Source organism: Myxine glutinosa, chromosome 2 (assembly GCF_964187855.1).
Source record: "Myxine glutinosa chromosome 2, kmMyxGlut1.1, whole genome shotgun sequence".
NCBI classification, from domain to species: Eukaryota; Metazoa; Chordata; class Myxini; order Myxiniformes; family Myxinidae; genus Myxine; species Myxine glutinosa.
The window spans coordinates 54,478,901-54,505,449 of NC_136262.1; the positions used below are offsets into that span (position 1 = coordinate 54,478,901).

Below are 26,549 nucleotides of genomic sequence, written 5' to 3' on the forward strand. Positions count from 1 at the left end.
GGGGGAGGGGTGTGGGGGAAAGGGGTGTGTGGAGGGGTGTGTTTTGGGGGGAGAGGGGATGTGTGTGTGCGTGTGTTTGTGTGTGAAGGGGGGGATGTGTGTGTGGGGGGATGTGTGTGTAGGGATGTGTGTGCAGGGATGTGTGTGGGGGGATGTGTGTGTGTGGATATGTGTGTGTGTGTGGGGAGGGGTTGGGGTGTGCATGTGGAGGAGGGGGGGTTGGATATGTGTGTGTGTGTGTGTGTGTTTGTGTGGAGGGGTGTGCGTGTGTGTGTTGGGGGTGGGGGTGGGGGGCTGTGTGCGTGTGTTTGGGTGTGCGTGCGTGTGTGTGTGGGTGTGGGGGGGGGGGGCGGGTGGATATGTGTGTGTGTGGAGGTTGGAGGGTGTTGGGGTGTGCATGTGGAGGACGGAGGGTTGTGTGTGTGTGTGTGTGTGTGTGTGTGGGGGGGGGGGGGGTGTGGGGAGGGTGTGTGTGTATGTGTGGAGGGGTGTGCGTGTGGGGGGAGGGTTGTGGGGATGTGTGTGTGTGTGTGTGTGTTGGGGGTGGGGGCAGGTGGGGGTATGTGTGCGTGTGTTTGTGTTAGGGGTGGGGGGATATGTGTGTGTGTGTGTGTGTGTGTGTGTGGGGGGGGGGGGGGGTGGGGGTGGGGGGATGTGTGCATGTGTGTGTGTGTGTGTGTGGATGTGTGTGTGTGTGTGTGTGTGGGGGGGGGGGATATGTGTGGGGGGATGTCTTGGGGGGTGGGGGGGGAGGGGGATGTGCGTTTGTCTGGATATGTGTGTGCGTGTGGGGGGAGGGTGTGGGGGTGTTTGTGTGTGTGTGTGCGTGCGTGTGTGTGTGTGCGTGTGTTGGGGGTGGGGTGTGTGTGTGTGTGTGTGTGGGGGGGGGAGGGGGGATGTGTGTGTGTGTGTGTGTGGGTGGGGAGGGATGTGTGTGTGTATGGGGTGGGGGGGGGGGGGTGGGGTGGTGTGTGTGTGTGTGGGGGGAGGGGTGTGGGGGTGTGTGTGTGGGTGGGGGTAGGGAGGATGTGTGTGTGTGTGTGTGTGTGTGTGTGTGTGTGTCTATGTGTGTGTCAGGGTTGTATCCAAGGGGTTGTGTCAAAGCATGTCCAATGAAAGTGGGGTTGTATCAAAAATGGGGTTGTATCAAAAGTGGGTGCGAGTAAACCGGTCATCACTGCCAGCAGTTTTAAAGTGGCAGTTCTAGTTTTGTTTTGTGATGCCCGAGACAAACCCATTTTATAGGAGGGGATTTCATTTTCAGTCGCCATTAATTAATCTTACACCATTCGTTTACTTCCACCACAATTTACTTTATTCATGTGATCTTTGGCCACTTAAAGTAAAGTAACAATCAGGATCATAATCATCACAGGATCATAAACATAAAAGGAGTGGTTCTGAGATTTGCAATTAAATCTGTAGTCGCTCCAAATTTGTATGTATATAGACGAATGGTAGGTTAACAACAACCCCATGAAATTATGCAAGCCTTTAATAGTGGTACAATATTCGAAGGTAAGTAAGTTATTGCGGCACATTATGAATAGCACAATCTATTGGACGAGTTACGTCACAGTTCCCGAATTTCTGATCATTGGTCCGAAGCATATCTCCTCATTGTTCACGATTACTCAAAAGCCAATTGACATTTCCACTTCAAAATTCCATAACACTACGAACATCATACCAATGTGGTTTCAATGCCATGGATTAAATCAACTGCACCTTGATTGAGGTATGCTAACTGCTGTGGGAAGCAAGGAGAAGCTGACATTTCAGGCATTATCCCTTCAGAGTAATTCAACGGGTTAACACTCAAAACATCAGCTTTTCCATGCTTCTCACTTCCATTAAATAATGTACCTCAATCAATGCCATATATATTTCATCCACCTTTCGACCTGTCAACCAACACAGATAGATACTATTCTTCAATAGTTTGCAATTCAGTTTCCCAGAATCCCGATTTCTCACATTTTCAATTGCCACAGCAATCGGACATATTTCAGCATCATCAGATAAAAAAAAAATCACCAATGGCGTTTTCCTTAAAGCATGCATATTCCACGAGATATACATTAATCAGATATTCATAATTAACATACCCTTGGAAAAGCTTCATAAACAACATTGCACCAAATGTATATTACACCACCCGAGCATCTTTCACTCTCTCATTGATGGCTGAGCCAGTGCAAGGAATAAGAGAGTGGGTGGAATTAGACTTTTAAATTGCACGCTTTCCATGGCACACCTGCAGAACTGCATGCCGCTTTCCGCCGCGTGTGCAGGATCTGTTCCGCGGTATAAACGCAGGTGCCTGGCTTGTCATGTCAGCAAACGCACAGCCTTCATTAGGACCGACACCCTATTAGTATTGGAAATATTTCCAATCTCTCGGATAGTGTCCAACAGGTCTCCTTGGCTTTAAGTCTACATCTTCAGCAAGGAATAGCTGGCTGAATGACAATAAACTGTCCACGTGTCCACTTTGACACAAAGGGATAGCGGCATAGAGAACCTAGAGTGACGTCGATAGCACGCCATCGCAAATCCCCGCGCTTCCCACCTAAAGCAAAGTCACAAGATGGCAAAACGTTCCACCATGAATGACCAAATATCAAATAGAGTCGAAAAGCTTTTTCCCGTGTTGACCACTGTGACCTCACATCCTCACCCCTGGGGCATCAACTGGAGGTCAAACTAAAAAAAAATCATTATATAACTCGTGCATCTCGCAATGTAGATTGTATATTCAAGGTTTAATTTTAAAATGTGCCCATAATTTAATTTTTTGTACTTGACCTTTTGATCTTGCCCCAAGGGAGGGGGTGGGGGCAAAAATAGCACTGCTCTTGTACCTTCTTACCATGTGGTGATCACAACTACCAGGTTTGGTGAATTTCAGCCGAAACGTTTCGGAGAAGATAGCGTGACAGACAGACAGACAGAGCCGATTACAATATTCCCCCTGTTATTTCCCCGAAAATTGTGGGGATAAACCTGAACCGCCAATCCCCATCTCGTATATACAGACTTGGCATTTAATATGGAATATATATTTTTTCTTGACGGGTTTACTTTCTTAACTCAGTATATCAATCTGGTGAGTTTCTTTTACACTTTGGTGATTTATTTGTTAAAAGAACCCTGTCACTGATTGTCGCAGCAAGAAGTCAACAACAGGATTATATCACACGTGGCGTGGCAAAATGTACGGACAGGTGCATTTGATGATTGGCTTCACAGTCGGGTATACAAGGGTTGTTGCGTTCTGTATTATTGGAAAACAACTGCTGCACGTCTCCAAAAGTTATTGCCGCTTCCTCTGGAGATGGTCCGTCAACTCGACAATGCTGTTTGTCATGGAGTGGTGGCTTTACGAAATTACGGCATGAAACAGCGTGCTATTGCTCGGCAGTATGGCATCACTCAAGGTCAGGTGTCAAAGATCCTGAAACGAAATGCTCAGAGGGGTCCCTACTCCAATACCGAGGCCAGGACGTCCCGCAGAACCACAAGGAGGGATGATCGCCAGCTGCACCGGTTAGTCCGCAATGGCCGTACCATGTCAGCTAATCGGCTTAGGGCTGAGTGGCAGCAACTGACAAATGTGCCTGTATCCAGAAGGCTAGTCAACCAACGACTGGTTCAAGCAGGCTATCGTGCCAGGCGTCCCCTGAGAAAGCCACGCCTGACCAGCCAACACCGCCAGCGCCGATTGCAGTGGGCCAGAGAGCACCGTCAATGGCAGCCAGGACACTGGAATCACGTGATCTTCAATGACGAGTCTAGATTTCTGGTCTATCGTCAAGATGGCCGCGTCCGAGTGCGCAGACAAGTGCATGAAGCCTACAACAAAGATTGTATAGTGCCAAGAGTCCAAGCTGGAGGTGGTGGGTGACCGTTTGGGCTGCTTTTCATGCAGGGGGCAAAACTGACCTGCTTGTTCTGAATGGAAACCTGAACCAGTTCAAGTACAGGGCCATTCTGGAAGAAACACTGCTTCCATTTGCTCGTGCAGCCTTTCGCGGAAACTGTCTTCCAAGATGACAATGCATGGCCTCATCGTGCTCGCATGATCCAACACTTTCTTGCTGACCGTGGTGTAGAGCATATGGAGTGGCCTGCCATGTCCCCGGATATGAATCCGATAGAGAACTTGTGGGCAGAATTAACGCGTCAAATCGACCACTTGGACCAGCAGCCGACTTCTGTGCGTGAATTGCAGCAGGCTATTGTCACTGCATGGCAAGCGATTCCTGTCCAAACGTTGGCAAATCTCGTGAACAGCATGCCTCAACGTGTACATGCTCTCCTGAATGCTCGTGGGGGTTACACGAAGTACTGAACTGTAATTTTACTGTCCGTAATCCCAGTCGTAATGTAACTTTTGTTTTTGTTAAAAAAAATTTTGGCTAATGTGCAAAATAAAGAGATACTTCTGGAAAACGTACAGAAGTTTAACACAGTACTGTCCATGAATTGAGTTCGATATCAGTTTACATCACTTTCAAGGATCAATTTATTTGTTTCGAAATGTCAAATGTGGTTTTTGTTTCTTTTAAAGGTCACATTAACAAAATCTAGAATAATTTCAACATAATTCCAATGAACTTTTGGTTCTAAGACATCTTGAAAAGTAAGTTCACCCCCACAAAAAAAATATTCCATATTAAATGCCAAGTCTGTATATGAAAACGTTAAGTAATGGGTGACTGCTTAAAAAGGCAGCGATTCCCATAGCAGTTTCTTTGCTTTCATTTGTTTACCAAAGCGGCAGCATATACAGCGCCTGTCGTGTTGTGGGGCAGGATAAAACCCACAGAGCTGTTTCCCGTTCGATACCAGGTCCTCCTTGGACTAGGTCAGGCTAGGTAAGGAGCAAAGAACCTTCAACCCGTAGACAAAAATGTCCATGAGACAAAAACTTGGAACACGCTTCACTTTCTCATCGTAATAAGAGATTTGTATCCCAAATTTGATTAAAATACCAAGCTTGTTAGATTGAACTGGATGTTAAGAGTTACCGGCAGTTTCTCTGTCAACAAAAATTTAGTACGTCACATAAATCATGTTGCACGATTGTGGAGGCTGCTGTGACTCACCTTTACTTTGAATCCGCCTCTTTTTTCCAACTTGCTAATCATGTTGAGACTGGTCATCGCTGCCGAATTTTCCCACTGTTCTTACTGACCGAAAAACATTTCACACGATTTACACTTTCTTGCAGCCAATCACATCCCAATAACTGCGGCAAAAACAAGCTATGCATGCCAGAGTTTCATCCAAGGTGCTCGAAATGAGTAGGTATGTGGAGAATCCCAGTTGTAACAGTGAAAACTAATGATGCAAGTACATCTGGGCGACTAAGAGGAGAAAGAAGCAATGAAAGTGCACACGACCAGATGTTTGCACCTACTCAGCTGTCTTGTGCAAAACGCAATTCTCGGACATTAACGGGCCCAGGCCGCAGGTGCAGCTGTCGGGCCGTATGACCGTGCGCATGGCGATGTATTACCCGCTTTTGCTGCGAGTTAGCATAAAAGCCTGATCAGGAGGAAGCTTTTTCTTTGGTCTCATCAAAGATAATCGATATTTGGTCCAATTCTGTCCATTTTTGACAAGGAGCTTCAAGTCATGTCTATATACCTATACTCAACACTTTTGGTACCCAGATTGGGAGATGATTTACTTTCCAATGACTAATAACCATTCCAGTGTCATAAATGGTTACTAACTAGATATTTGACTCTGATTTTTACGATGTATAAAAGGAATATAAAGCACCTTTTGAGGTGTTCCAAATTTGCAGCTATTCTTACTGGCACATCGGGTTTTATTGGCCTATATACCTTGTAACAAGGGTCGGCTGACAATGACGATTCAGATGATGAATAATATAATTTACAGGTAATTATAGTCCATTCCAAGTCCAAGAAAGGTGCATCCTACCGAAGCTACGTGTATTACAGGTGTGCCATAGGGAAGGAAATTAACAACATCATACTTCACCCAGTGGGCAAAGGCACCCTTTCCTTCATACCCTACAGACTTTGACCTGTGACCATAGTCAATCGGGCATAAACACTAACTGGGACAAAAAGGCAAACTGCCCATTAAAACCAATTTAACCTTCAGCTTTGGGCCGCAGCCACATACCAGTGCCTCCATCGTCATCATGTGCAGCCGAAGTGAAGTGAGAAATGCCATGAAACAAGGCCAAAGTCCTCAATAGACATTATTTAGGTCATATGGTGCTGGTCAGCTCTTGAAACGTTTTACAGGCAGGACGTTGTATCAATGGATTTTGCGTCCGTAAGATAGGATTGTCAAGCCGGAGACAGGTCCGTCAGCATTTGCTGATGGTGGACATTAAAGACGTCACAGTGTCTTTTGCAGGAGAAGGCTGCTATATGCTGGTTTCCTGATCAAATTCCAAATTCCTGCTTGATGACTGGAAAGGCAATGGCAAACAATGCAGGGTAATGCTTGCCACAAGACTGCTTTGGCAGCACAATACCTGCCATGGGGGATGGGGGCAGGGGTTATGACAAGGGTGCGAAGAGAGTGCAGACAGAAGAGAAGAGAAGAGAGAGGTATTGAGCAAATTAAATAATAATAATGATAATATGTGTTCAGACAGACTGGGAGGGGCAGCACCAGTGGCTCTGAGGGTTCACAACAGGTGGACCCATGGTCGAGATATTATCAGGAATGTTCGACTGAAGCTATGAAGTGCGATATGACTTAACAAATCAGTACAGTTTATTGCACATTTAAAATGTTTTCCCACCAGCTTAACCACTGATAGAGTACTGTGTTTGGGAGGATATCAAAGAAAGTAGAGGCCGATTGCCTCAGAGCTGCTTGGATCTTTTTCAGATCATAAAAGGAAATTCTGGTAGCCAGGAGCCAAACAAAAGCCAGGAGAGGACGTTGAATTTCTCAGCATACCATATCTGGGTGAGGATTTTAAGCTGGCTGTCCCATTTGCAATAATGGGACAATGAAAAGGCCCACTGTATATTTTGCAAGAGGAAGACCTTTAGGTGGGTATTTTGGCGACATAAATGGCAATTGTTCACCTGCATTACAGGTGTGTGGGACATATGCAAGCCAATGTACTATCTTTCCGGTCAATCTACAAAGTCCTACCAAACAACAAACCTTGTACCTGTGCAATTAAGTGCTTGCTAGAGGATCAGTGTGTGCAAGTTAAATAAATAAAAAAAGATAAGCAAAATTGGATGTACAGATGATACTGGCACAACTTTCCTTGCATAACCCATGGTTAAATGGTCAAGGCCTATGGCTGAATCCAGAACCACAGGCTTTACAACACAGCTTTTCAGTGGACGATCAGTGAAACACACAATGGTACAATCCTTACATTATTGCGGACACATCTCCTGGGCACATTGGTGCACATCTCGTGCTCTATAGGCATACCAAAGGGATTTTGTGCATGCTGGCACAGCGAGCTTACACATTAACACATGACATTCCACACATGCTTCCAGCTTCCACTCGTAGTATAACACCAACCAAGGCCACGGGTGACAATGCAGGAGTTTCATACCAATGTTAGCTCCAGGTAACAATTAACCAAAATTTGGTTGGTGCTTCAACTTTTGATTGGCAGGCAATGTCCACAATTGTGTGCTTGACATACCGCTCATAGATATTTTTCAGTGTGGTATGTTCAGGCACATTCTCAGCCTGCTCGAGGAAGAGCACGATCCAGGAGCTGCGGTAAGGCCACTGCTCCGTCAGATTGATCCAAGATGCCAACCGATCCCAGCTGAAGGAAATTTGATTTGCACGAAGGAGACGGCCTGTCCGGGGGACACACATTTAAAGTACTGCCAACTCACCAAGGTGCTCAAACTCGTGTTCAAATTTACAGTCCATATTAAAAAGTGACATTACAAAATCAATCTGAAATGATATCTTGACATATATATGTATATATTGCCTCACCTCAACATAAACAGTGGAAACGTATTGCAAAGAAACCGAGAAAGAGTTTGACTTGGCCTGTTTATTATTCCCATCTGATTCCATGGCTCATGGTGCTGGGATACCAAGTTTAAAACCCACATATTTGTTTCACAATAATTTATGTATAAGTTAGTACACCGATTTCTCCCAATGTCCGCATCCTGCATGAGCTTTATATACAAGCTCCATCATGGGCTTTTGACCAGAGGGGAGAGACCATCAAAATCAATGCTGCGTTGGTCATGCAAGGAGTTACTTCCATCAAATCCATCAATTTAAGCAAGAACAAGCATTCTGAGTATTGCGCTGCAATACATGTCCCCTACCGGCAGTCTGTCGTCGAGAAAACTGTTGGGGAAATTACCAAAGTTCAAAGTGCCATAACTTTGTCAAAAATGATCGAAACGTCGTGAAGTTCGAACTTGATCTGTAACTTATCATGAGGAAACCATGTACCAAGTTTGAAATCATTAGCATTAAGAGTTTAGAAAAAAAAGTCCGGAAAACTGTTCTTTGCGTGACGGACTGACAGACGGAGGGATGGAGTGCAAACCGATAGTCCCCTCCGGTGTACACCGGGAGGGGACTAATAAGGAGCATGCCACCTGGTGGCTGAAAAATGTACACGACATACACAGAGCAAAATCATTTATCAAGCCAAACTTTGCGTCACAGGTTGGAGCGAAACTCAGCCTTACCTGTTAACGACACAATGTTGAGTATACGCCGCATGGTTTGTGGACTGATGTCACTGGACCAATCTTCAGAAAGCAGGAGCTTTGAGAGGTCGAAGGACATCTGCCGAGTAAGCTGTCGAGAAAGGGTGCGACGTCGAGCTGTTTCCTAAGAACAAAAAAATTTATTGTAAAGATAGTTCAAGAGCAGCATTGTGGAACCAAAATGTCATAAACTGTGCATATCAATGACTGCAAGAAAAAAAAAATGTCCTTCCAATGGTTGCTGTACGATGTTGGAAATCATTTATGGGAAGATTAAGGAAAGAGGGCGTAGAATGTAAGTTCTATGGTAAATGGAACCCTTTATCAGATGAAAATGAAGTACACCATAAGTACAGTTGCCTGTACTTATGGTGTATTTTATTTCACATGATAGTTCACACTGTGATTCTATGTCAGCCAACCAATGAAAAACGTGTCACAACAGTATGATGCCTATAAAAGTGCAGAAGTTATTTGCTCATTGTGGAAAACAAATTAGTAAGTGTTCCATTAAGCAATAACTCCTACAACTGTGATATAACGTGGCAAGTGTGTAGAAATCATTGATGATTTAGTAATCAGGACAGGCCATAAATAATGTGAGGCATACCCTCCGGCACAGGGTTGACTTGCTTCCTTGCCGAGTCAGCTCCCCCAGTCTATGCTGCGTTGGCCGAGCATCGCCATCTTCGACCCACCCTGTAAACAAGATAAAAATAAAAACCACAAGGTACATTCAAACTTTGTTCTTCTGGAACATAATAAGATCACTGTTTGCTTTTGTAAACTTTTGAAAAACAAAAAACGACCATAAAAAAAAGGAACAGTTAAAATCTACATGGAAGCCGAAAATCAGAACTGGCTTCAAGCCAGCTGTAAAGTTTGCTTCAAAATATGTTTTGGAGATGTTAACGATTTCACACTTTGGCAAAGGAAAGGCCTTTGGATCTAGCCCAATTCAAAATTACCGAGCAGAGAACAAATGCAAGACTGTTCCTCGACAACTGATACCATCCCCAAGTGCAAATACGAACCTGCATCAGGTGTGTGTAGGTCCCCATTGCTAGCAGCTGATGGGAGCTGCTGGCTGCAGGTTGTAAAACTACGCGATGCTGGGACGTTTCGGCTATTCAGGAAGAATGGTAGATGTACAACGTTGCGCATATAGTCATGCCCGTTGATGTTGGAGTCACGAAGAACGGCATTGAGATTCTGGTTGATGGCTTTAATGATTATTTGCGGGTCACTGGCAAAGAGAGAGATGAATGGGGCCTGCGAGAAGAGGATGCGCACCTGCAGGCCAAGAGTAAGGTATATGGTAAGTATGGGTGGACTGGAGTGAGTGTTTTTAAAATGTAGTCAAAAATTATTGGCAGCACCTGTTCAGTGAGGTGTGTGTGTGTGTGTGTATGTGTGTATGTGTGTGTGTGTGTGTGTGTGTGTGTGTGTGTGTGTTGTTGTTGGTTGTTATCTCTATATGTGGGTTTGAGAAGATGAAATAGAGTCCTCTGAGGTCTCGAAGTGTCCACCTCAATTTTGGCAAGAGATCACGATTCATGGACCAAGCTGTGAAGTTTTGTTGTTCTCAAGGTTTTGTTCCAAGCACTCGTTTCAGGATCATCACTGAGCCCTGAACAGCTTCCAATTGCAGTTTGTCCTAATATTCTCAGGGAAGGTTTCTTTAATATCTCCAGAAGGTTCTTTTTAATATCACTCCCATTCCATTACCCAAATTATCACTGGTGCAGATTCGACGCTTTTAAATTTCTAGGTTCTTTTGACTCCATCTTTGAGATCTTGGTATTTGGTAATTTTCTTGATTTCTGCATTGTTTCGGCTAAAATCGCTGGGTAATGAAACCTCAATTGGCAATACCTTCTTTTCTTCTTTGTACACAAGTACGATGTTCAGTCGCAATGCTCCTGTTTTCTGTGTTCACGCTCGATGGGATAACTAGGTAGTACGTGAGCATCACTTCCTTGTTTTCAATGATCGTTATTGGTACTTGTTTCCATGAGTTTATAAAACTGGAATATTGAGACTTTTGCAGATGTGTCAGTGGATTACTCCACAAACCCTGTTGTGCCATTGTGTGTACAGCTGTTCAGACAATTTTTTTTAATCCCGATAGGAGGTGGTGGTGGCTCGTGCTTTCCTTTTACACACTTGTACTTAACTTCATCTGAACTTAATTTAATTAACAAAAAAAAAAGAAAAAAAAAGGCTTAAACCTTTAAAAAAATAATGTGTAGCCCTAAAACATGTTTTTTTGTTTACTTGTTCTACCTTCCAGAATCTACACTTGTCTGATTGACTGTCCTGCCATCTTAAAGTCATTAGTGTAGTGTCCTTGGTCTTGGCCATTTATGATGATTTGTTCTCCATCCCAATTCAGCTGACCTCTTCTTAGACATTCCAATGAGCCTTCTTTGTCTATCCCCACTTTATCCAATTTATTTTCCGTTTTCCCAGTTGTCAGTGTATATCTGCTGATGTTTCGTTTTATATTTTTATTTGGTCTTTTTTGCAATCATTGGGGCTGTATTCATTGCTGATTCAGTTTCATGTGACATCTTCTATTCGCACCTGTGTTTGAATATTTTTTGCAAGGCGTTTTAGGGATACCTTTGCTGTCTTTGTGTTTGCATACAAATTGGATTCGGTAATCTGTTGAACTTTTCATATATTCAGCCAATCTAACAGCAGTCATTCTGTGCACCAAGTTGAGTTCCATCAGACGACCACCTCCTCCCTCCTCGTCCCTGCAGGTTTTATAAAACATTTTGTGGGTAGTCTGGAGTTTCTTTGTTTTGATATCCAATTTATTGATTTCTGATTGTGGCCAGTTTATTATTCCACAGCTGTATTGAAATACTGGTACTGCCAGTTGGTTTCGGTTTTGATTTTGTTCCTTTGGGTGAGATATGTTTTCAGGATCCACCTCATTCTATGCAAGAATTCTTTGGTAACTGTTTTGTGCAATTGTTTGTGACATTTGGTGGCCCGCTTTTACTCCAAGGTATTTGTAAGATGCTTAGTTGTCGAGATTGATTGCAGAAAGTGTGGATGGACTGAAGGAGAAGATGAACAAGCGAAAGGAATGTATGGAGACAAAAGGTCTGCAGGTGAATATTGGAAAAACGAAGGTGATGGCAAGTGGTAAAGCATGTGGTGAGGTGGAAAGAACTGGGAAGTGGCCGTATGCTGTGTGCAGGAAGGGTGTCGGAGTGAATTCCATTCAATGTACAATGTGCACCGAGTGGGTTCATCAAAAATGTCGTGGTTTGAGAGGGTCATTAACCAGTGTGGCAGTTACATTCAAATGTAAGGTGTGCACAGAGGGAGCTGCAGATGGAGGAAATGTTGAGTTGGATCTTGGAGACGGCATGAAGCTGGAAGGTGCGAAAACATTTTGCTACCTCGGAGACATGCTGAATGGAGAAGGTGGATCAGACTCGGCAGCGGTTGCTAGAGTGAGATGTGCATGGAAGAGGATTCGGGAACTGAGTGGTGTGCTGACGAGGGGGGGAGTGTCGTTGAAGCTGAAGGGAAAGGTGTATGCTGCATGTGTGAGAAGTGTTATGATTTATGGGAGCGAGACATGGGTAATGAAGGTAGAGCAGCAACGAAGGCTGGAAAGGGTGGAAATGCGAATGGTTCGGTGGATGTGTGGAGTATCGTTGAGAGAGAGGAAGACAAATGATGAATTGCGAAAGATGATGGGAATAGAGCCTGTGATGGATGCTGTGAAGAGAAACAGTTTGAGATGGTTTGGTCACGTGTTGAGGAAGGATGAAAGTGACTGATTGAGAAAAGTGATGGAAATGAATGTAGAAGGAAGTAGAGGACGGGGAAGACCGAAAAAGACTTGGCTAAAGATGGTCGAAGAAGAAATGTGGGCAAGGGGGTTAACAAGGGGAGATGCAGAAAATAGGGCAAAATGGAGAAGATTGTCATTGGGACTGCAAGGCTAACCCCCACTCTTGCAGGGAAAATGGCCTTAAAATGCCTGTTGTTGTTGTCTTAGTTGTCTAGATGCTGTATTGTCATATCTGGGTTGATTTTCATGTTATCTCGTTTTTTGTTAGTTTACCTTGCACGAATGTGCACTTGGCACATTTATCAAGGCCAAATTCCATTTGAATGTCATTGGAGTACCGTTTAACTAATTACAGCTGTTCTGCCAAATTTTCAGCATTTGGTGCAAAGTTTAAAATCATCCATGCACAGAAGACGTTTAAAAAAAAAAGCTTTTCTGTCTCTTTGGACATTATTATGTATGTTCGGGTGTGTGTGTGTGTGTGTGTGTGTGTTTTTGTGTTTACAAAAATATAATTGTCATAAGCCACTTCCATAGAGCAAAGGGCAGACTGCAATGGTCTTGTGCCCTTTCCAAAGTTTGGATTAACAAACAGTCTTGGGGGAATGATTTGCACCGCACATGTGAAAAAGTCAAAATGAGACACGTTTTTCCAAATATGGATTAATGGTTTAGTCCAATAGCAGAAGTGCATTTTGAGTGCACAACTCAAACATTTGAAGTGTGACTTTGCTCTCTTTAACATTTTTTATTTTTGTGACCTTTTGATTATCTCGATACCTTCTCTCCTCCAAACCTTCATTTATATATATAATATAACCACCTTTAGAGGCCATTTTTCCCCGCAAGCGGGGGGAAATTCTTCTCACACTTCATTTACTGGGCACAATTGGTCTTGGCCTGCTTTTGTTACTTGGTTAAACTACTCCTTAACAAACCTTAATTGCAAGATTGAGCACATGGGGAATTTTGAGAAGAATTCAGAATCAAGCCATTTTTATTTCTTCACTCGCCCTCCTCTCACCTTTCCCCTGACCCCTGCACTTCCCTCCTATAAAAAGCTATGTAAAATGCTTGCGTATCTGGACATCAACAACAGAGAAACAAAGCTTTTTCTCACCATGTCTAGCATTTGGATCACCTTGCCCTGCTCACAGGTGTCCAACCCATCAACAATGACCACAAGACGCGTTTGATACTGAGTGAATGCATCAAATGTCTTGGTCATCCGTGCCATGAGGTCCACCTCAGTTTTCAGCACCTGAACCAAAGATAGACATTGGTATTAGAAGATGAGTGAAAGTTAATAAGCAAGAGAAATCAAGCAGTGTCAATTATAGACCTTTGAAAATCCCTCCGGGTGAAGTTGATGTAGATTGCTGGCAGCAGAAATAAGTTTTCGCCTCTGCGAGCTCAGTAGCGCCACAATTGCTCGCCACATTGTGAGTGGACAGCAGAGAAGTAAGGATACAAACAGTGCTGCCAATGATATCACTGCTGTGTGCATGCCCGATATTGACTCGTTCTCTCCATTGCTCGCCAGTGGGACATCCTTATCTGCCACCTCGATCAGCACAAGCAAGATGAGGATCGAGATGAGGCAGACAATGGCAAGCAAAACCAGCAGCACAGAGGGCACACAGCAGGTTCTCTTCCACTTGCCAACACCCTTTTTGCCTGCAATAAACAAGGAATAAAATCAGCACTTCAGCAACAGTCACATGTGTTTACAACAAAGCGCACAGGTAACAATTAAAATTCAAACTAGAGCAAAGTTCATGGCACGCCATCGCAAATCCCCACACTTCTTTTTTTTGTTGTATACAAGATCAAGGCTCGTGTAGAGCTAACATTATTCACAAAAAAACAAACTGACACATAAAACATATAATAAAGGGGGCGGGAGACAAGATGGGGAGAGAGAGGGAAGCACACAAGTACAACAGCAGAGAACAGGGACATGGGGAGATCTGTGGGAGGGAGAGGGCTTAGGGGGGGAGGAGGCATGGGAAGAGGATGGGGGTGTGGGAGAGGTATAAAACACATGGACACTGTTAAGACTTCCAGGAAAGAAGTAGGTATTTCAAAAAATTCGATCTGGGGGGAATTAACAGGGGTAGAAAAGATCAAGGTTTTGGATGGGGGAAGATAAGAGATGGTGGTGAACAGCTGTTTTAATGACCTGGAGGGAGGAGTGTGATTGAAGAGAGTGAAGTAGTTTGTTCCAAAGGCAGGAGAAAAGAGAAATGAAAGAGTGAAGGTGAGAAGAGTCTTGATTTTGGCAGGTTCACCAGAAGAGGGTTGCTGGCGGATCCTGTGCGACCTGTAGGAATATTTGGGGGACAGAGCACAGACAGAGATGGGGGAGCTAGGCCGGAGAGGAGTTGGTAGAAGACAGAAAGCCCAGGTGCCTGCAGTGGGTGAGTGAAAGGCCCTCAGAGTCAGCTTCATCACGGGAGATTCCAATGATTCTGAAAGCTTTGGTTTCAACAGTGTGAAGCCGAGCGAGGTGTGAGGCAGGAGCACCAGCCCAGAGGGGAGAGAAGTATTCCATTGAGCTGCGGATGAAAGCCTTGTATGTAGCGAGGAGCTCAGGTGTGCCAAGGAAGGACTTCGCACGACGGTGGATGCCCAGTCGGCGACTGGCTTGGGAGGGCAGCTTGGAAATGTGGTTTTCCCAGGAAAGATCATGGCAGATAGTGAGACCCAAAAGCTTGAGTGTAGCTAGAGTGTAGCTTGAGTGTAGAGGATTGTTGAGAAAGTAGATGGGAGGGTTGTCCAGTCGGTCTTTTCGGAGAGAGTGAGAGAGTGAGATTTGTCAGGATTCAAAGACATGTTCCACTTGTTTGACCAGTCTGTGATTTTGTCCAGGTCTGCAGAGATTGAGGAGTCTGCAGAGAGTGAGGAGGCTGCAGACTGCAGATCTGAGGGATGAGGTATGGAGCGGCAGAGAGAAAGGAGTCATCAGCAAAGATATGGAGAGGATTTTCCAGAGAGTCGGAGAGATCATTGATACAATAACAACAACAGGCATTTTAAGGCCATTTTGCCAGTAAGCGTGGGGGTTAGCCTTGCGGTCCCCATGACAATCTTCTCCATTTTGCCATATTTTCTGCATCTCTCCTTGTTAACCCCCTTGCCCGCATTTCTTCTTCGACCATCTTTATCCAAGTCTTTCTTGGTCTTCCCCATCCTCTACTTCCTTCTACATTCATTTCCATCACTCTTCTCAACCAGTCACTTTTATCCTTCCTCAAAACATGACCAAACCATCTCAAACTGTTTCTCTTCACAGCATCCATCACAGGCTCTATTCCCATCATCTTTCGCAATTCATCATTTGTCTTCCTCTCTCTCAACGATACTCCGCACATCCACCGAACCATTCGCATTTCCACCCTTTCCAGCCTTCGTTGCTGCTCTACATTCATTACCCATGTCTCGCTCCCATAAATCATAACACTTCTCACACATGCAGCATACACCTTTCCTTTCAGCTTCAACGACACTCCCCTCCTCGTCAGCACGCCACTCAGTTCCCGAAACTTCTTCCATGCACATCTCACTCTAGCAACCGTTGCCGAGTCTGATCCACCTTCTCCATTCAGCATGTCTCCTTGGTAACAAAATTGTTTTCACGCCTTCCAGCTTCACACCGTCTCCAAGATCCAACTCAACATTTCCTCCATCTGCAGCTCCCTCTGTGCACACCTTACACTTGAATGTAGCTGCCACACTGGTTAATGACCCTCTCAAACAACTACATTTTTGATGAACCCACTCAGCGCACATTGTACATTGAATGGAAATCAGTCCGACACCCTTCCTGCACACAACACACGGCCACTTCCCAGTTCTTTCCACGTCACCACATACTTTACCACTTGCCATCACCTTCGTTTTTCCGATATTCACCTTCACACCTTTTGTCTCCATACATTTCTTCCACTTGCTCATCTTCTCTTTCAGCCCATCCATACTTTCTGCAATCAACACCAGATGATCTGCATACAACAACTCCCATGGTAAACCCTCCTTTACGTTCCGAGCCAGCACCTCCATCACAGCTACAAATAGTGGTGGACTTAGTACCGACCCCTGATGCACTCCCACCTTCACTTCAAACTCACCACTGTTCCCGTCCTTCGTCCTTACAGCTGTGCGCGCTCTTTTGTACATTGCCATCACTACTCTGATCAACCATTCCTCCACTCCTAACTTCCTCAATGCCCATGTCACTACTTCACGTGGAACCCTATCGAATGCTTTCTCCAGATCAACAAACCCAAGAAACACCTTCTTCCTCTTCTCCATGTACTTCTCCTGCAACTGCCTCACAATAAAAAGCGCGTCTGTCGTTCCTCTTCCTGGCATAAATCCAAACTGCATTTCGTCAATCTTCACTTTCTTCCTTATCCGCCTCTCCAACACCCTTTCCAATACCTTCATTCCATGCTCCAATAAGTTTATCGCTCGATACGAGCCACAGTCCAGAGGGTCACCTTTCCCCTTGTATATAGAGGGACGAGGGTACTCAGTTCCCAATCCACTGGAATGCGGCCTTCTTTTACCACCAGATTGCAGATCTTTGTCATTCTCTTCACACCCCAATTTCCCGCTGCCTTCAACATATCTCCCACAACTCCCGTCGGCCCTTCTGCTTTTCTACTCTACATTGCTTTTATCGCTTCCTCAACTTCCTTCTCGGTTATCTTCTCTGCCGGTCCTAAAACTGGGTTACTCTCTATGTTGCCATCCCATTCATTCTCTGCATTCAACAGTATTTCCATATATCTCTTCCATCTTCCTTTAATTCCATCTGGGTCCACAACGATTTGTCCCACTTCATCCTTCAAGCAACTCACCCCCATCACATCACACCTCTCTTTCGCTATCTGCTTTGCAATCCTGAATACCGCTCTCTGACCCTCTTCCAAATCCAAGCGTTCTCTGAACATTTTCCTGCCTGCCTCCTGCGCCTTTGATCATTGATGAAGACCAGAAAAAGCACAGGGCCCAGAACACTGCCTTGGGGAACTCCAGCCTAAACAGGAAGGGGAGATGAGAGACATCCATGCAGGGCCACACGTTGACTACGACCAGAGAGGAAGTCCGTAAGCCATGCGTGGAGATTTCCCTGGATACCACAGGAGGAGAGTTTGATGAGCAGAGTGGGGTGCCAGACCGTATCGAAGGCACGTGATATGTCAAGTGATATGACAGCTCTGATTTCCTGTTTGGCATTGAGGACCTCCATCCATTGTTGAGACAGTAGAAGCTGCATGTCCAGAATGGAATGATCTGGTCTGAATCCAAATTGATGATCCGAGACTGGAGAAGAGGAAGGATTTGATGTCAGATGCGATGATTGATTCCATGACCTTGCTCATGATTGGGAGCAGGCTGATTGGTCTGTAGATGCAAGGATCTGTTTTAGCATCTTTTTTGTGTAAAGCGGTAATGTTGGCTGATTTCCAAGCAGATGGCAAATGACCTTGAGCAAAAGAGAGGGTGAAGAGAATAAAGAGAGGGTGAGATAGAGTGGCAGAGCTGGATTTTAGGACCCGTGGGCTGATGCCATCTGGTCCAGTTGCAGAATCAGAGTCGAGGTTTGACAGAAACTTTTCCACCTTGTCAGGAGAGAAGGACAGAGTCCAGGAGCAGCTGGGTTCAACTGGGTAAGGTGGGTACAGAGAGAGATGGGTTACTTACTTCCCAGTGAAAGCAAAGTTGCAAGAGGGAAGAAGATTCCACCAGGAGAGACCCAATATCAAATTTTTAATTAAAGAAATCTTCCGTTTAACACTTATGACCCCAAGTCCCCAAGGCAAGAACCAGGGGTCAAATCCAAAAAAAGTCGTTGCATATCTCCTGCACCCTCCCCCCCAATGTTAATTGCATTTACAAAATTTCATTTAAGAATATTTTAAAATGTACCCATATTTGCATTTTTGGGTATTTGAACTTTTGACCCCACCCAAGACCAAAGGGGCGAAATGTGATACTGCCCTTGCACCTTCTTACCATGTTTGGTTCTTCTTACCATGTTTGGTTTGGTTTGATCATAACTAAGTTTGGTGAATATCTGCACAACCGTTTATGAGGAGATAGCGGGATGGATGGACAAACAAAGACAGACAGAGCCGATTACATTATCCCTCTGTTCTTTATTAAGCATGCCGATAGTAACAATGAAATACAGCAATGGAATTTTTCCTCCATTTTACAGAATGGCCGTCAATGTACTTTCAACCCCCCCCCCACCCCCCTGTGCCTCCCCCCGGTGCCTCCCCACCCTAACCCCTCCCACCCCAAGAAACACACCTTGGGTTTTGTCAGACTTGAATACACGGTACAGTCGTGTAACAAAAAAACCAAACTCTCGCTCACAGGCGTCACTGAGCGAGGCAATCATCTCAGCAATGGACGTCTCCCCGCCGATACTTGTGAGGCGGCTGTAGTCTGTGAAAAGGAACCTTCAAAGAGAGGATTTATTATCAGAATTGTTGTCCGACATTTCACGAACGTTTTGAAAGACAATCATGAGATATGTATTTTGAGAGAAAATCTTTGCCATCAGAGTAAAGGAAAGAAAACCTCACATCAACAATGCACACTCGACAATAAACTGGAGCAGTATAAAACGGCTTTAAGATGCCTCAGATCGTTTCGCAAATAGTGAGGTTGTTTCCCAAGTTATTGCCACAAGTTGTAGGTAATAGAGCCGAGAAAGCTTTATATGGCAATTAAATAGCCATTTGACAAAACAATGCCATACCGTACGGGCAAGGCATGGCACGTTTGCTCGGGCAGATCAGGTGGGTTCACAAACACAAGGTTGAAGAGAAGCGTTGCATAATCAACACGCTGGGCCAGCCATGTGCTGACAATCGAGGCCCAGCCCCAGACCTCACTCTCTTGTCGTCCACCATAGTCCACGACCACTGGAGACACAGGGCACAGAGAGAGAGGGGCAGGGGGCAATATACAGGACTGTTTGCTTGTTTTGGGATCAATTATGTACACAAGATGCTAAAATTATTTAACAAACAGCAGCCATCCCATCCTCTCGAATCAAGGATGGAGCAGTTTACTCACATAGGAAAATGACGAAGAAAGCAAGGAGGCTAAACCCGACTGCAATGCCCAGACTGATCTTTACTGTGACAGAAAGGAAAAGGCTGCTCACAGAGCAAACCAGCAGCACCAGCATCATAAGCAGCCATGAGAAGTGGAGCAGAGGCATTGACTCCTGCCCAGCGAATGTTTTCATTTCATCTGCACATCAGGATTGATGCATCCCACGCTCAGCATATTTATCAGCCACCAACTCAATAAGCAATAACAAGTTAAATATTGCCGGTCTCTTAGGTCTCAGCACCCAAACCGTAGATCACTGCACAAGCTGCCTCTGGGGTCGACACTTGGAGCTTACCCTCGAGTTTCTTGAGCAGAAATGACTTTCCGCTGCCCCACTGTGCATACAGGCCAACACAGATTGGTGGCTGCATGGTGGGTTCACTCAGAATGTCTGCCAAGGCACTGCTGTAGAGATCATACCCAAGCATGTCCCCATTGGCCTCACTGGGAGACAGATGGCCTGAGAAGAGCAATCAATCATTCACTCATTACAAAAAAGGACAAATAAATTATTCCAAAAATATATATAAAACTACAACGTGCACATGGTAGAGCACATATCTCCGCCAGGCTGAACAGTTTACGTTTTGTATCCCATTGATAGGCCAACTGGATCCAGACTTAAACCAAAATTGATGCGGTTTTTTTCTTCTTTTATCCAATTCATCCACCTAGTTTTTTCATAACTCGTCCACACCATTTTGAAATATCATGTTACATATCGGTTTTGGTCCCATGTATCAATGGTGTAGAATCACTTCGAAAAAAAAACAAAAAAATATCAAAAAAAAAATCCGAATTTGGATCTTCACCAAAATCGAATCATTTCATCCTTGTCAGATATCCAACCTGCCCCCCAAATTTCATCCAAATCTGTCCACAACATTTTGGGATATCCTGCACACTAACAAACAAACAGACAGGGGTGAAAACACAACTTCCGTCCATCGCAGATGGTGTTGGTAAAAAGAAACCATAGCAAAGTGGAGAACAGCTTTGTGTGCAAACCAGGGCTCAAACTGCAGAAGAACTCACCATCTAAAAAAGCCCCAGTCACCTAACCCCTATTCCTGAAACAGGTAGTTCACCCCACTAAGGAAGGAAAATTCTAGCTGCCTTTTTAATTGGCATCAACATGTGCACAGGAATCGACTTCAAAGTCCAATTTACAGAGAATAAGCTACACTAGCGACAATACTGCAAAAATAAATTCCAAACTTCATTAGTGAGCAGACTAGATGATATAAGACACTGTACACACTAAAGACACCATTGAACGATCATTACGACATGTAAAACTGGTCAATCGTATCAACAAAGTTACTGCGTAAAAAAAAGTCAATTCAACAACAGCTGAAAGAGCCAGGCTCAACCATTACTACTGCAAAGGTTAAAATGAATACAGTCTATCAGGTTCCCAAAGGCATGCTTGGGCTGATGTCATTGTCCACGAGGGAAGACCAGTTTTCTATACCCTTTGGATTTAATCTTTCAGACTTGTAGATTGCACTACCGAATATCAATAGCCATGTTTTGTACTTCACCGGACCAGACTAAAGCATACATTTGGAAAAATCAAAGTGTGGCATTAACAGAGGGGGAAAGTCTCCATGTAAGCATTAAAATCAAAGACCCACGGGCACCGAAGATCTGCGTAAGGATGCTCTTCTGGTGATTGCAATCGATGTTGTAGGGAGTCTCGCCAGCCTTGTTGGGACGATAGAGCAAACGACCGTCCTTGGGGTTGCGTAGAAGTAACTCAGCCAGGCGGCGGCCGCGACCACGGATTGCAATGTGCAATGAGGAGTCTCCTTTCTGTGCATGAGGAGATATTTCACCTCACTTATGACTTGTTAATGCTATATGGCTTGGACCGGCCATAGCTGAGAAAACCTCCTCAAATCATGAGCCTTTGTCATGCATTAGCTCTTGATTGGAGGAAAATGATCAGCATGTCCAATCAACGCAATAAAGTGGAAATGGCTATGCAAACAACAACAACAACAACAATCGAGACTTTTCACATCCACATAGGAAAAGACTGCATCAATGCCATACCATAACTACTCTTTGCATTTTATTGTTGGGAAAAAGAAAATCCAGGCCCACTGTGGAGCTAAATGACATAGGCCAACAGACTCACAGACTGACAGAAAATCAAAGGGGAACAGAGAGACAAAGACACCACCCATGAGTGGATAAGTGAAATAAAGGAAAAGGCAGAGTGGGTCAGCTGAGCAGAAGAGAGCAGGTGTTGATGCAGGATAAACCATGGGGTGACGATGGGGATCATGCTCGGAGGACTGTTGGGAGGTGCATGAGTCAACATATACAGGGCGTTATTTCCACAGTTGAGAGAACAGAGGGATTAAGGAATGGAGGTGAGCATTTAGCTTAAAATTGGGAAGGGCGACTAGGTGTGGGGTTTCAGAAGAGCACGTGGGACCTGGGTGGGCTCAGGGAGGATAAAAGAACAAGAAGGCAGGAGAGCAGCGAGGCCAGAATGAAGTGAAGGAAAACTGAGATTCCACCAAGCTGCCTGCGGTGGTCAATATCTAGTTGAATGGATCAGACTTGGAAGCCTTCTTGCGAAAAGGGATGACATTCACAACTTTTCTAGATTTTCTAGATTAAGGCAGGAAACATCTGAAAAAGACTTTGAAAGTTGGGGTCAGGTCAGTCTTTTGGGACTGCCACTGTTAACATGTAACCCAGTGCTACCTGCCGCATTGGTCGGGTTGTCGGCAACTAAACCGACACCCTCACTGGCTTTGCAAGTGGGGTGGGTGACTGTGACACCCTGCCAGAACTATAAACAACACCAGACAAAGGGCGGATGAGCTCCCAGCAGGGAGCCAATGGCCAATCAGTGAGGAGATGGTATCTCCTAAAAAAAAAACACCCATCTGGATTAGACCGGTTTGAGTCATACCAAAGACTTTTAAAATGGTACATACTACTTCCTTGCCTGACGCTCAGCATTTAAAAGAATAGAGCACGGACAATCACCATCGGTTGGCATCCATGGGGAGGAGGAAACTCCTCCTGAGGAAATGCCGTGCTGAGTGTGGTGAGAAAAGCGGCGCCATTGTTATGACGGTGCTGGTACCCAGACGATCCTGGGAAGTGACGGCAGTGATGGCACTTCCCCCAAACCCGGCAACTGTGTTAAGTGTTTGTCTCATCAGTATGTCCGTGTGTGTGTGTGTGTGCCATTGGTTGTTATAAGATGTTGGAGACAGATCTCAAGATGGAACTCTCATCTGAGCGAGATAGCAGTCTAAGTGCTGCAAAGAGCAGTCGGTTGGTTGTAGGGGAAAGGGTGGGTAGGGGAAAGTAGGGATTGTGGAACTTGGGCTTTTAAATAAAGACAATATTGATATTGTTACGTGGAAGGGGGAGGGAGGGTCCATAGCTAGAATGTACAGAGAATAGCTTGGTCTGTGTGCTTGAGTAGGGTAGCTTTACACTTGTAACAGGGACCTGTAAGAGGCTAAGTTGTATGTAATGTGCGAACTGATGGAGACATTGTGATTGTAGTTTTAAAGCAGTTTTGGGTAGGTCATATTGTGTGTAGACCTACTGTACAGGTGAGGCCAGCTTGGGGACCTGTGGCACATGGCATAAATGGACATAATCACAGGCAGTTTTGGCCAAGGACTGCAGGCCATGTTGGAAGAGTGAGTTGTGGAGCTGTTAAGAGGAGCAGGACGGCCTGAAAGGTGGCACCACATACTGGTAGTGGGAAACCAAAGAGAGGGACTCGCCATGCATGAAGGCAGGCCAAAAAGTTAATAAAGGCCACGTGTGTGCATGCATGTGCTTGGGCAACTTGTGGTTCGAGACATCACAAATACCATCTCTCCACTTCGTCACTCCCCATGGACAGACCACTGAGTGACCATTGATACCATCTCATCGCCATACTCTCACCTTTGTCCTGTGCTGCCCCAGCCTGCGCAACCACAGGTCATAGTGGAACCAAGATCAGCATGCCTGCCTTAAATCCTCGCCTATGTTCCTATTCGTTGTTCGAATTCAGTATTTTGGCACGATTAGCAGGGATTGTTTTCACAGCACATACCTTATTTGTTTGTCTGTTGACCACCAGATCTCTTCCGTTTATTTGGAGCATCTTGCCATACTCATCCCCTGTATTGGTTTAAAATAACCATTTTAACTGAAAGAAGCATCTTCCCGCCTTCTGCCTTCTCGCAAGAGCAACCACAAATTTGTGTGTATTCGAGCAATTCTTCAGTGAAATAATACCACACAGTCGGTCAAAAATATTGGCACCCTTGCACTTTTAAAAATTAACACCATTTCTTCCAGATAATTGTTGAAATTGAAAAATATTTTAGTATCCACAAATGTATTTTTTTGGTTTGCACTGGAACAAATCAAAAAAAGGTGCAAAAATTACTAAATCTTTGCTTATTCCACACATAAGTACTAAAATGGCCAGGACAATATTATTGGCACCTTTTAGAAGTTGTTAGAAATAATTAGATTTCAAGCAGGTGATTCTCCTTTACTTTGGAATTGAACTCACCTGTGGTGAGTTGCAGGTACCTGCAATATAAAAATCACTCATTCAACCAGTTTGAATGGAGAAAAGGAGTCATTCTACTGTTTTGTGTCACTGTGTGTACCGCAATGAGCATGGAGAAAAGAAATAAAACCAGATAATTGTCTGAGAAGGTCAGATACAAGATTGTAGCCAAGCATGGACAATCTCAAGCCGACAAAATTGCATCTCCAGAGACCTTGATGTTCCTGTGTTCACTGTACGCAATGTTATTAGGAAGTTTAAGGCCCATGGCACTGTAGCGAACCTGCCTGGACGTGGCAGCAAGAGAAAACTTGATCGAAGATTGCAGGGAAGGATTGTTCAAATGGTGGAGAAAGCACCTCAATCAACTGCCAAACAGATTCAAGCTGACCTTCAGACACAAGGTACGACAGTTTCAACTCACACCATCCGTCGCCAACTCAATGAAAGGGGGTTCTATGGTAGGAGACCCAGGAAGACCCCACTGCTGAGAGAGAGACAGAAGAAAGCCCGACTGGAGTTGTCAAAACACACACGAGCAAGCCAAAATCTTTCTGGGAGAATGTCCTGTGACAGATGAGACCAAATTAGAGCTTTTTGGTAAAGCACATCATCTCTATGTTTACAGAAAACAAAATGAAGTCTTCAAAGAAAAGAACACCTTCCCTACAGTCAAACATGGAGGAGGTTCAGTGATATTTGGGGGTTGCTGTGCTGCCTCTGGCACTGGGTGCCTTGAATGTGTGCTTGGCTTCATGAAATCAGGAGATTACCAAGGCATTTTGGAGCGCAATGTTCAACCCAGTGTCAGAAAGCTGGGTCTTCGTCAAAGGTCATGGGTCTTGCAGCAGTACATTGACCCCAAACGCACTTCAAAAAGCATCGAGGAATGGTTCAAGACAAAACGACTGACTGTTCTGAAGTGGCCAGCAATGAGTCCAAATCTAAATCCCATTGAACACCTGTGGGGAGATCTGAAAACAGCAGTTGGGAGAAGGCACCCTTCAAATCTGGGAGAACTGGAGCTGTTTGCACAAGAAGAGTGGGACAAACTGCCAGTAGAGAGGTATAGGAATCTCATTCATGGCTATAGGAAGCGCTTGACGGCAGTTATTTTATCCAAAGGTTGTGCTTCCAAATATCAAGTCTCGGGCGACAATAATTTTGTCAATGCCAATTCTTTTCATTTTCTGATTGAAAAGATATATTAAGTTCTGAATCAAAAACAAAGGTTCTGTAATATTAACAGTAAAATAAAGAATTGTGGAGACCAAATACTTTTGTCAATTTTTACAACTTATTTTTTAGAGAAAATTGTGAGTTATTTGAAAAACGTGTGAGGGTGCCAATATTTAGGCCACGACTGTATATGAATGCAGTACAAATTTGGAGATAATTTGGTCATTTGTGAGGGTGGCATGACGGTAGACACTTGTCGACCCGTCAACGTGACAATATATTCAACCTTTTCCCCGAGTTGTGTGGAATGGGACTCCATCCTTTAGGAGTTATATCGACAGACCTAACCAGCTGCTATTAAAAAAAAAGAAGTATTTGGACGATGGTAAAATGCAGAGAAAAGATGCAGGATGATACTGAGAAATGATGCAGAAACAATGCATGGATTTTGGTGCTGGCAAGGAAGGGCAGCCAGAAAATGGAAAGGTCCACAAAGCCAGCAAGCAAGGAAGGATTGGATGGAGGGAAGGGCACAGAAGGAGAGATGGGAACGAAAAAAGCAGAAGTGACTACAACAGCACTCTTTGACATTGTCCGCTATACCTCCGCCCACATTATTACATCATTATACATGCTTGCACCAAATTTAATTTAAATCCCTTCAGCTGTTTTCAATTATCAATTTGTGTGAGAAATGGAGAAGGTGAAAGGATTTTGGAGTTTGCTGATGGAGCTGATTTGTTGATTTGTAATACTCAGTTCCAGAAAGGGGATAATAAGCTTGTTACATACACGTCAGGTGGGTCGACGACAACCTGATGGTGCGTAGGCGAGAAAGGGGGCACCTCCGGGACACAAAAGTGATCCCGGGGGAGGAGGCTGTTTCACAGCACCACTTGGTTGTCTGCGACATAAGGGTGAAAGGTGCGAGGAGAGCTCGGCGGGTGAAGTACCAACCGAGAATGAAGGTCGTGGAGGTTGAAAGAGGTGACAGTAAGGGAGGCATTAAAAGAGAGGCTGAGTAGGGTAGAGGATGATGTGGTTGAGCTTGAACGTGGTTGGATGTCAATGAAAGATAGTCTGTTGGGAGCCGTTGGTGAGGTATGTGGATGGACAAAAGGACCACCGAGGC

At 44.6% G+C, this 26,549-nt stretch overlaps 1 protein-coding gene across 5 annotated transcripts in view; it reads right to left on the reverse strand.

The window, feature by feature from the left end:
* The window catches only part of KIDINS220 (kinase D interacting substrate 220), a 186,845-nt gene that overhangs the window by 84,204 nt on the left and 76,092 nt on the right, over positions 1-26,549 (reverse strand). For all 5 annotated transcript variants that reach the window (XM_068108197.2, XM_068108196.2, XM_068108192.2 and 2 more), the window contains 11 exons: positions 21,324-21,501; positions 19,982-20,146; positions 19,645-19,824; positions 19,325-19,490; positions 18,871-19,022; positions 13,889-14,223; positions 13,667-13,807; positions 9,761-10,019; positions 9,337-9,425; positions 8,706-8,850; positions 7,679-7,841 (listed from right to left, as the gene is read on the reverse strand). In XM_068108197.2, the coding sequence (XP_067964298.2) occupies positions 7,679-7,841; positions 8,706-8,850; positions 9,337-9,425; positions 9,761-10,019; positions 13,667-13,807; positions 13,889-14,223; positions 18,871-19,022; positions 19,325-19,490; positions 19,645-19,824; positions 19,982-20,146; positions 21,324-21,501 (1,973 nt within the window). The remainder of the gene's footprint in view (positions 1-7,678; positions 7,842-8,705; positions 8,851-9,336; positions 9,426-9,760; positions 10,020-13,666; positions 13,808-13,888; positions 14,224-18,870; positions 19,023-19,324; positions 19,491-19,644; positions 19,825-19,981; positions 20,147-21,323; positions 21,502-26,549) is intronic.